Source organism: Pristis pectinata, chromosome 6 (assembly GCF_009764475.1).
Source record: "Pristis pectinata isolate sPriPec2 chromosome 6, sPriPec2.1.pri, whole genome shotgun sequence".
NCBI classification, from domain to species: Eukaryota; Metazoa; Chordata; class Chondrichthyes; order Rhinopristiformes; family Pristidae; genus Pristis; species Pristis pectinata.
The window spans coordinates 57,848,202-57,860,242 of record NC_067410.1 but is presented as its reverse complement, the minus strand read 5'-3'; the positions used below and the strand labels follow the sequence as shown (position 1 = coordinate 57,860,242).

The 12,041-nt window shown below is 44.0% G+C and overlaps 1 protein-coding gene across 3 annotated transcripts in view; it reads right to left on the bottom strand.

Moving 5' to 3' along the window:
• Positions 1 to 12,041, bottom strand: part of thap4 (THAP domain containing 4) — a 100,946-nt gene that overhangs the window by 67,716 nt on the left and 21,189 nt on the right. For all 3 annotated transcript variants that reach the window (XM_052017280.1, XM_052017279.1, XM_052017281.1), the window contains one exon: positions 3,435 to 3,588. In XM_052017280.1, coding sequence (XP_051873240.1) covers positions 3,435 to 3,588 — 154 coding nt within the window. The remainder of the gene's footprint in view (positions 1 to 3,434; positions 3,589 to 12,041) is intronic.

Here is a 12,041-nt window from a genome sequence, read left to right as displayed (position 1 = left end):
ATCTATGCATCCCATAGTCATATTTTCCCACATTGCACTCCTTTTGTCATTATCTTGCTCATTCATTTAATCCTTACATATCCCTTTGGAGAGATTTCACACCCACTTCACAATTCACTTTCCCACCTAGTTCTGCCTAATCAGCTAAACTGGATATGTTTCAATCTTTACTCATCTAACTCATTAATACAAATTGTGAAAAGGACATTCCCCATTTATCCTTGAAAAGGTTTTAGTTGTAACCCAACAATTGCCCATAGTTTGAGTTCACTATGAAGTGAAAGATTGGAACAAGGCTACAGCCAGGGTCAGGAGAGCCCTTTATTTCCCACTTCCTTTAAACTCAGTGGGTTCACTAGACAATTTATTATTCTGTTGTGTAACTTGCAAACAAAAAAAAAAGTGAAATAAAAGTGTGTTTGGGTATCAATGGAAGAAACATCCAATAGTCCAGAAAATCTGCCAGTTCGGCATTACCGAAGTCCAAAGGGTGCTGGATTATTGGAATTTTACTGTAATATGTTGTGTCCTAGCCCAATCGTTGCTACTCCATTTCAAAACCTCAATTCCTCACATACACACAAGTAATGGCATTAGGCAGCTGAATGCTGTAATCCCTTGCTAGTACACCAAATTTACAATCATTTATGTAAAGAAATGTTTATTCTTCAAATTTATTCCACAGCCTCCAGAAGTACCCCCTTCCACCCTACTTCATAAAATCCTATTAACATACCCTTTTGTTCATTTCTCCTTCAGTCAATCCAAGTGGTTGCAAATTCCACATTTTAAATATGTGTGAGAGTTTCCCCTGAGAGTTACAGCTTAGAACAGCATTGCATCTCAAATAAATAGAGGCAAATTTATCTGTCTGTGTGGAACGAAAGAATGTAGCAAATACAGGAAACATCTTGCATTGTGTATCCAATTAATTACAGAATTAGACAGGTTCCTTTGGAGCTTAAGCCCTCTCTGAGGAAGTGAAGGGGTTAAGAATTGCAACCATACCTATAACTGGCAAATAAAATATATATATATGCATTTATATTTCTTTAGCAAGGACTAGCAAGCTGCTGACCCACTAGTTAGGTTGGAACTTTGTTTCGGGTAACGAACCATTCCGCTATGTCAGACAGTGGTGATACTGAGTGTAATTAACATCGAGGTGAAGACTTGGTCTGAACAATGAAGGGTGATACCTGCCTTTGAAAGCCTTGATTATAACTCAATTATACTAAGACAAAAGGTGTGATAGCTGTCTCGGGATCTCTATAGCTCGACCGAAACTCGCGGCGCCGTTTGCATGGGATGTGCGTGACAATTCCTGTATAAATGTCTGTCTGCCCTTTGTTCGGGGAGAACTCGGGAAGCGACTCTTAGTGAGTGCTGAAGAGAATGCTCCTAGCAGTGCACTGCTAATAAAGGTATTTGCTCGAATTGACCTCGTGGCACTGTGTTATTTACAGCAGACGGAAAGGGAAAATTGATTTCGGGACGACATCTCCACTCTTACTTTGTTCACCATGCTCAGGAAATCTAATAACCCCTGGCACGGAACAGCCTTGCTCAGCTGCACAGAAGAGCGAGACAGCAAAACTGATTGGGGTTTCAATAGGTAGGGGGAAAGACAGCCATTTCTGTGGCCATGCACGTGACTCCAGGGTCGTAGGACGTCGCTGGACAGCTGCAGAGCATCCTGAAAGGGGAGTGGGAACAACCGGAACCTGTTGTTTGTATTGGTACCAACAACATAGATGGCGCAAGGGATGAGATCTTGCAAGCAGGTTTTCAGGAGCTAGTTTGAAAAGGACTTCTATGCCGTGGTACCACCTGCTGAGTGGTACAGAAATAGAAAATGAATACTTCGGGAGGGAGGGTTTAAGATTGGGAGGAATTGGGACTGTTTTTGGGACAAGTGAAACCTGTGCAAATTGGGCAGATTACACTTCAGTAGGATCAGAACTAGTTTCCTTGCAGGAAGGATTGCAATTGGAAAGCATTTAAGCTAGCAAGAGGGATGGGAAACGTAGAAGGAATTCAGGAAGGAGAGAAACAAAACAGGATGTGGAAGTGAGAAAAGTAACAGGCAAGATAATGGCAAGCAGCAAGAGGTTAAAGTACAGAAACTGTTAAAGGGACAAAATTAAAGGTGCTATATCTAAATGCATGCAATGTTCACAAGAAACTTGATGAATTACCTGCACAAACTGAAGTAACTGGATAGGATCCAACTGCCATAGAACCATACAGCACAAAACAGGCCCTTTGGCCCACCGTGTCGTGCCGTCCATCAGACCACCCTCACACTACCTAACCCCTTCCTCCCGCATATCCCTCTATCTCACGTTCCTCCATAAGCCTATCCAACAAGCTCTTGGACCTGTTCAATGTATCTGCCTCCACCACCACCCCAGGCAGTGCATTCCATGCACCAACCACTCTTTGGGTGAAAAACCTCCCTCTGGCATCTCCCCTGAACCTCCCACCCATAACCTTAAAGCCATGACCTCTCGTCTTGAGCATTGGTGCCCTGGGAAGGAGGCGCTGACTGTCTACTCTATCTATTCCTCTCAATATTTTATATACCTCTATCATGTCTCCTCTCATCCTCCTCCTTTCCAGTGAATAAAGCCCTAGCACCTTAAGCCTCTCCTCATATTCAATACTCTCCAATCCAGGCAGCATCCTGGTAAATCTCCTCTGCACCCTCTCCAACGCCTCCACATCCTTCCTATAATGAGGCGACCAGAACTGAACACAGTACTCTAAGTGTGGCCTAACTAGAGTTTTGTAAAGCTGCATCATAACCTCGCGGCTCTTAAACTCAATCCCGCGACTTATGAAAGCCAACATCCCATTGGCCTTCTTAACTGCTCTTTCCACCTGTGAGGCAACTTTCAACGAACTGTGAAGAACCTACAGGCTACAGGTTGACCAAAGCTGAGAGCTGAATGTTGAAGGGTACTTGACGTTTAGAAAGGACAAGCAGAAATGTAAAAGAGCTGGGTTAGTGTTATTACTAAAGGATGAGATCAGTCTGATGGTGAGAAATGATCTTGGCTCACCAGATCATGATTGCTGGATAGTGATGGATTCAAAGAATATAGGAATATGGCAGCAAAATGGCACTGAGCTAGATCAGTCATGATCTTGATCAATGGTAGCACAAACTTGAAGAGGCAATGGCCTACTCCTGCTTGTAATTCTGATGTTATATTCTAATCTATGGTTATTCATAAACCTTTCCCATTTTCTACTGCAAAATATCATCGGCACTACCCACTTATCTTCGAAATGAAATTTTAGTAATAGAATGGGAAAACCAAATCCCTGCTAGTGAATAGCTACTGGACAGAGCTGACCAGTGAAGCCATATCATTGGTTATATTACTGAAAATTACATTTAGACCGTGCAAAAAGATGTCCTGACTTACGAGATATTCAGCATGGGCTGACCAACGTGCGTGATTTGGACTTCCTCCATGTACTTGAAAGGTTTGATAGTTGGGTAGCAACCTTCCCCAGACGGGTCAGAAATCCAGGTACCCAACATCCAAGAGAGAGGCTCAATGGCTGGGTTCAAATGAACTACAGGAGGAAAACAAAGCAATGAAGAAAGTAAAGACTTGCCTTTTATGAACTACTGAAGAGCAAAATAGAAAAAATATTAATAGGAGCAGGAGGAGGCCATTTGGCCTCCTAAGCGAGCTTTACCATTCAACAAGAACTTGGCTAATTTTCTATCTCAACACCATTTTCCCATCCTATCCCCATACCCCTCGATACCGCTAACACCCAGAAATCAATGAATCTCTGTTATCAATCACTCATCCTTCACAGCCTTCTGGAGTATAGAATTCTAAAAGTTCAACTGTTTACGAAAAGGGGACAAGGGCAGCCAATTTGTGCTCAGCAAAGTCCCAACAATAAGAAAAGTGACCATTTTTAGTGATATTAGTTGAGGAGGAAATAATATCCAAGGAATATAAACCCACAGCTCTAAAAGAAATAATTCCATGATCACAATGGAGAGCCATAGTTGAAGGGAGCCCAGGACATGTTGGGTAGGCTAGGACTTTATTCAGAGAGTAGGAGATGAAGGAGTGACTTTACAGAGGTGCATGAAATCATGAAAGGGATAGGGTGAATGCACACTGTCTTTTTCCCAGGGAAAGGGAATCAAAAACTAGAGGGCATTGGTTTAAGGTGAGAGGGGAAAGATTTTAAAAGGGACCTAAGGAACATCATCTTCACGCAGAGGGTGGTGCGTATATGGAACAAGCTGCCAGAAGTGGTTGAGGCAGGTACAATAAAAACATCTGGAAGAGATTTAGACAGGTACATGAATAGGAAAGGTTTAGAAGGATGTGGGCCAAATGCGGGTAAATGGGACTAGCTTAGATAGGCATCTTGGTCAGCATGGACTAGTTGGGTTGAAGGGCCTGTTTCTATACTATATAGCGCCATGCCTCTGTGACAGAAATTTGACAAATTATTGTGGTTGCAAACCAGTTCTCTCAAACACACATCAACTATAGCTACTGGTTGGAGGGCTGAAGCTTCAAATTGGTCAGTAACAACTGGACATCCTAGGTATATTTAGAACGTCAATCTAATGGCCATACTATCTGCCGAGGGAGTTCACAGCCATTGTTATTGTGGCTGTGCACATCCCCCCAGGTGAATGCCAGGGAAGCACTGTGTGAACTTTACGGAGCGATAAGCAAACTTCAAACGGCTCACCCCGATGGCTGTTTCATCATTGCTGGGGAAATCAGTGCTTCCAAAATTTTTCCAACATGTTAACTTTGCAACCCGGGGAGAGAATACATTGGATTTGGTATTCACAAATATCAAGAATGCATACAGAGCTGTCCCCCGCCCCCACCTTGGCTACTCAGACCATGTCTCTGTTATGCTGATGCCGACATACAAACCACTCCTCAGACGCTACAAACTGTTTCGGAAGCAGATAAGAATGTGGCCTGTGAGTGCAATGTCAGCCTTACAGGACTGCTTTGAAAACACAGACTGGAGTATGTTTCGAGAAGCAGCCACCTATGACCATACCATCAATTTGGAGAAGTATGCAGCTGTGGTGACTGGCTACATCAACAAGTATATTGACGAGGTCACTGTCATCAAAACCATCACCACACGCACCCAACCAGAAGCCATGGCTGACAGCAGAGGTACATGAACTGTTGAAAACCTGAGATGTTGCCTTCAGGTCAGGTGATGTGGCAGCCCTCAGGACAGTGAGGACCAGGCTAACACGGACTACAAGCCCCCACTCCCAGATGTGCTGAATGACTTTTATGCTCAGTTTGATGCACTTAACAACGAACCTGCGAGCAAGACACCTCCACTGCTCAATGACCAGGTACTTTGTCTGTCCTCAGCTAGTGTGAGGAAGACATTATCCAGGGTTGGCCCTCGATAATCAGCGGGACCTGATAACATACCTGGCTGTGTGCTCAGGGACTGCGCAGATCAGCTGGCAGATGTATTCACCGACATCTTTAACATCTCTTTGAGCCAAGCAGTTGTCCCCATATCTTTCAAATCTACCACCATCGTTCCAGTGCCTAAAAAGACACCAGTAACCTGTTTAAATGAATACCGCCCTGTGGCACTGACACCAATCATCACGAAGTGCTTTGAGAGGTTAGTTTTGCAACACATCAAATCCATTCTCCCTCCCTTATTAGACCCCTTCAGCTTGCATACCGCCCCAATCGGTCAACCGAAGATGCAGTGTCCTTTGCCCTCCACCTGGCCTTGTCTCACCTAGATCAAAAGGTGAGGATGTTAGGATGCTCTTTATAGACTTCAGCTCTGCCTTTAACACTATCACCCCACAGAACCTCATAAGGAAGATACGCCTACTGGGCCTTAGCACCTCCACCTGCAACTGGATTCTGGACTTCCTCTCTGAAAGGCCACAGTCAGTTCGCATTGGAAATATCACCAGGCTGAGCACTGGAGCCCCCCAGGGATGCGTGCTCAGTCCACTACTGTTCACGCTGCTGACCCATGACTGTTCTGCCAACTCAAGCATGCCATGCCTGTAGGTCACCTGAGTATATGGCACCCCTGTACTCAAGAACATCTAAGGTAGGTAGGCCCAAAACACAATTGTGACAACAGCAACAAAATGAGGTTTTTCAAAATGCTTCACTACTTCCTCATACACAAGTGTATAATCTGTAACCATGGGACCCCCTATGACAACTGGATGTTGCATCTTTCACCTTGGCCTTTAAATGCTCTCACCAATCTTTCCAAAAGTGAATGGAAACATTCTAGTGACACCAAGCCAAATATGAAGCACTAAAGTTATTTTACTAGGAGGGAATGTCATATAATTTTCAACTAACTGAACTTTCAAGTAGTACAAATTATGAAGTATCCCTGATCAACTACTGAACCTTAAGTCAGAGCCAGCTGACTGGCTTCCTTACCACCCATGTAATTTGTTTTTATGCACACTCTACATAACTGCTGGGTAGCTATCCCTTAGAGATACTGGCCCCAGTTAGTGATTTGCCAATATATAAACATAACAATAATATTTTGTTTAAAACTCATAGACAGGATGTGTACATCACTGGTAGGCCCAGATTTACTGGGCATTTCAAACTGCTAGAGGTGGCGGCACTGAGCCACCTTCTTGAACTACTTTTGTTCAGGTAGTGAAGGTTCTTCCACATGATCGGATTGAGACAAGTGTTTTAGCTCTACTGGAAAGATTAACTAAAATTTCAGCTAGCTCTGCAGCACATTCCTTCAGCATTACAGCTGGGATGTTATAGGGGCTCCCAGATGTTGGTATATCCAGAGCACACAAATGTTTCTTGTTGCACACAAATGCCTCTACTTCCTCAGAAAGCTAAGGAAATTCCAAATGTCCCCGTTGACCCTCACCGATTTTTTTTTAAACAGATGCACCACAAAAATCATCCTATCCAGATGCATCACAGCTTAGTATGGCATCTGCTCTGCCCAAGACCACAAGAAATTGCAGAAGGTTCTGAATACAGTCCAGTCTATCACAAAAACCTACCTCCCTTCCAGTGACACTTCCCGAAGATTCAGGAAAGCCAATGTAATCAAGGGCCCCACTGATCCCAGTCATTCTCTCTCCTCCCCCCTCCCATCAGGCAGAAGATACAAAAGTTTGAGAACATGTACCACCAGGCTCAAGGACAGCTTCTACCCTGCTATTACAAGACTCTTGAACAGACCTCTTATATGATAAAGATGAACTCTTGGTCCCTCAATCTACCTTGTCATGGCCGTTGCACTTTATCCGTCTACCTCCACTGCACTTTCTCTGTAACTGTAACACTATATTTGAAGGGCAGCACAACATGGGGGGGCCGAAGGGCCTGTATTGTGCCGTATTGTTCTATGGTTCTACATTTTGCATGGTTTTATTTTCCTTTTGTACTACCTAGATGTACTTGCATGTCTTGATAGTATGCAAACAAAAGCTTTTCACTATATACATGTGACAATAATAAACCAATTTACAATTATCACGTGAAATGAATATCATGTTGAGGTCGGGGGCTGTTTCTCAGACCGGAGGCTACGTCTAGTGGAGTGTCACAGGGTCGGTGCTGGGACCTTTGTTATTAGTAATTTATATAAACAATTTGGATGTGAATGTACAAAGCATGGTTAGTAAGTTTGCAGATGATACTAAAATAGGTAGTGTTGCTGGTAGTGTAGATGAAAAATTACAGGGGGATCTCAATCATCTGGGTATGTGGGCTAAGGATTGGCAAATGGCTTTCAATCGAGATAAATGTGAGATCAAACCAGGATAGGACTTAGTGGTAGGGCTCTCGGTAGTGTTATGGAACAGAGGCACCTAGGAGTGCAAGTGCATAGTTCATTCAAAGCGGTGTCACAGGTAAATAGGGTGGTGAAGAAGGTGTTTGGCATGCTGGTCTTTATTAGTCAGGGCACTGACTGTAGGATTTGGGAAGTTATGTTGCAGTTATACAAGTCATTGGTGAGGCTGCACTTGGAGTATTATGCATAGTTTTGGTTGCCCTGTTATAAGAAAAAATATTAAACTAGAAAGAGTGCAGAAAAGATTTACCAGGTTGTTGCCTGCACGTGGGGGCCTGAGTTACAAGGAGAGGTTGCATAGACTAGGACTTTATTCCCTGGAAGTAGGAGATTCAGGGGTGATCTGCTAGAGGTATACAAGATCATGAGGGGCATAGGCAGGGTGAAAGCACATGTCTTTTTCCCAGGGAGGGGATGTTAAAAACAAGAGGGCATACGTTTAAGATCAGAGGTGGGAGATTTAAAAGGGACATCGGGGCAGCTTCTTCACACAAAGGGTGGTGCATATTTGGAAAGAGCTGCCAGAAATAGTGGTTGAGGCCGGCACACTAGCAACATTTAAAAGCCATCTAGATAAGTACATGGATAGGAGAGGTTTAGAGGGCTATGGACCAAGTGTGGGCAGATGGGACTAGCTTGCTGGGCAACACAGTCAGCATGGACAGGTTGGGCCGAAGGGCCTGTTTCCATGCTGTATGACTCTATGAATATCATGTGAATGTGAAGAATAGCTTCTATAATGGTGGGGATGTCCAGAGGAGTTCCCCACCATCACATCCTTTTGACATTTCTGGATTGGTGTAAAGTCTTCCCAGTATTTTCCACTCATACATTGATCTCCACCATCAAGAAAGATCACAGAGCCTCCTCCGCCCCCATTAGCTACTTTAATTGCACACCATTCACATCTGGATGGGGCAGACATGCAGAGTTTTGATCTGATCTGGTCATTGTACAGATTATTTAGTTGGTTAAAGCATGCTGTTTCCACTGAATAGCATGCATGTAGTCATGCTTTGTCGCTTCACACATCGATTTGTCACATTTAGGTACACAACGTGCTGCTGCAGCATGCTCTTCCACATCTTAAAACCGAGTTGATACCCTTAGCTGTTGGTAAAATAAATGATGAATGTGTAACCTCATGGCCCAAATTTAGCAAAATACCATTGCTATTGATTTCCCAGAGCTTAGTTAGTGGTAAAGGTGTTATCCCATGGCTATAATTAAAGGAACCTTCCTCTGCTAATGGTTGCAGACACATGCATTGCAGGATCAATCCCCAAGCTATCTGGGCTTGCATTTTTCTCACATGTAGAGCAATAAGATTATTTCTTCCTGTTATTTGAGGTGAGCCAGTGTGATGGAATGCAAAAGGACAGGGAAAATAACAAGTCCTTGCCTGAGGGTACAGAGAAAAGGCCAGAAAAGTCACTCATTCCTTTGGTAAAACAGGATCGGGGCAAGCTGTTCTAGAAACCAGTCAAGCAGCACAGAGTATTCATTCATTATTCAGTAGTGATGGATTCCTTTGTAATAGACTCAAAATCTCACTGATGCCAATGAAGTCACAAGCTTCCAGACTAATAGTTACGACCCTGAAATGTACCTGGTGAAATCTCAATAGAGGACATTGTCTATTTCCATAATTTATTGATATAAGCATTCTTTTGAATTTATGGTGGGCCTTTCCATCACAAATTTTCCATTTGTTCTCTCCTCTCATCCCCCTTTTTCTCAACTAAAAACTAATCTGACTTCTAAATTTCTAGAAATGCTAACACAAAATGTCAATTCTAGCTCTCTCTCCGCTCTCTGTGTGTGCTTGTGAATTTCAGCGTGTAGAAAGACTATGAGGAAGTGTAGGCAGTTGAAAGGGCAAAATTACAGTCAGTTGGATGGGCTGAAGTGTGTCTACTTTAATGCGAGAAGTATCAGGAACAAGGGTGATGAACTTAGAGCATGGGTAAGTACATTGAACTATGGCGTTGTGGCTATTACAGAGACTTACTTGGCTGTCACAAGGGCAGGAATGGCTGCTGGATATCCCGGGGTTTAGATGTTTCAAAATGGACAGTGTTGGAGGTAAGAGAGGTGGGGGAATGGCTTTGCTGATCAGGGACAGTACCACAGCTGTAGAAAAGGGAGGATGTCCTGGAGATATTGTCTACTGGTTTAGTGTAGGTGGAACTCAGAAACAGGGAGGGAGCGATCACCCTATTGGAAGTATTCTACAGACCCCCCAATAGCAGCAGATATACTGAGGAGCAGATTGGGAGGCAGATTTCAGAGAGGTGCAAAAATAACAGGGTTGTTGTCATGGGTGATTTCAACTTCCCTAATATTGATTGGCACCTCCTTACTGTAAAGGGGATAGATGGGGCAGAGTTTGTTAGATGTGTCCAGGAAGGATTCCTGACACAGTATGTGGACAGGACGACTAGAGGAGAGGCCATACTGGACCTGGTACTAGGCAATGAGCCTGATCAGGTTTCAGATCTCTCAGTGGGAGAGCATTTTGGAGACAGTGACCATAATTCCTTGACCTTTACCTTGGAGAGGGATAGGAGCAGACGATATGGGAAAGTATTTAATTGGGGGGAGGGGGAATTATGATGCTATTAGGCAGGAACTTGGGAACGTAAATTGGGAACAGATGTTCTTGGGGAAGTGCACAACGGAAATGTGGAGGTTGTTTCGGGAGTACTTGCATGGGGTTCTGGATAGGTTTGTCCCATTGGGGCAGGGTAAGGGTGGTAGAGTGAAGGAACCATGATTGACAAGAGACGTAGAATATCTTGTTAAGAGGAAGAAAGATGCTTACCTAAGGTTTAGAAAGCAAGGACCAAATAGGGCTCTGGAGAGTTACAAGGTAGCCAGGAGGGAGCTTAAGAATGGACTTAGGAGAGCTAGAAGGGGGCATGAGAAGGCCTTGGCCAGTAGGATTAAGGAAAACCCCAAGGCATTCTACACGTATGTGAAGAATAGGAGGATGACTAGAGTGAGGGTAGGACCGATTAGGAATAAAAGAGGAAAAGTGCCTGGAGTTGGAAGAGGTAGGGGAGGTCCTTAATGAATACTTTGCTTCAGTATTCACCAGTGAGAGAGACCGTGACGTTTGTGAGGATGGCATACAACAGGCTGATATGCTAGGGCATGTCGACGTGAGGAAAGAGGATGTGCTGGAACTTTTGAAAAACATTAGGATAAGTCACCGGGGCTGGATGGGATATATCCAAGGTTATTACAGGAAGCAAGGGAAGAGATTGCTGCACCTTTGGTGATGATCTTTGGTCCTCACTGGCCACAGGAGTAGTGCCAGATGATTGGAGGGTGGCAAATGTTGTCCCTTTGTTCAAGAAAGGAAGTAGGGATAACCTTGGGAATTACAGGCTAGTGAGTCTTACTTCAGTGGTGGGCAAATTACTGAAGAAGATTCTTAGAGACAGGATTTATGGGCATTTGGAGAAGCATAGGCTGATTAAGGACAGTCAGTATGGCTTTGATTGCTGTGTGGATTCAGAATTGGTTCAGCCACAGAAGACAGAGGGTGGTGGTAGATGGAGCGTATTCTGCCTGGATGTCGGTGACCAGTGGTGTTCCACAGGAATCTGTTCTGGGACCCCTGCTCTTTGAGATTTTTATAAATGACTTGGATGAGGATGTGGAAGGGTGGTTTAGTAAGTTTGCAGATGACATGAAGGTTGGTGGTATTGTAGATAGTGTAGAAGGTTGCTGTAGGTTACAATAGGACATTGATAGGATGCAGAGCTGGGCTGAGAAGTGGCAAATGGAGTTCAACCCGGAAAAGTGTGAAGTGATACATTTCGGGAGATCGAATTTGAAGGCAGAATACAAAGTTAATGGCAGGACTCTTAGCAGCGTGGAGGAACAGAGGGATCTTGGGGTCCACGTCCATAGATCCCTCAAGGTTGCCACATAGGTTGATAGGGTTAAGGTGGCGTATGGTGTGTTGGCCTTCATTAGTTGGGTATTGAGTTCAAGAGCTGCCAGGTAATGTTGCAGCTCTGTAAAATTCTGGTTAGACCATACTTGGAGTATTCCAGTTCTGGTTGCCTCATTATAGGAAGGATGTGGAAGCTTTAGAGAGGGTGCAGAGGAGATTTACCAGGATGCTATCTGGATTGGAGAGCACGTCTTATGAGGATAGGTTGAGT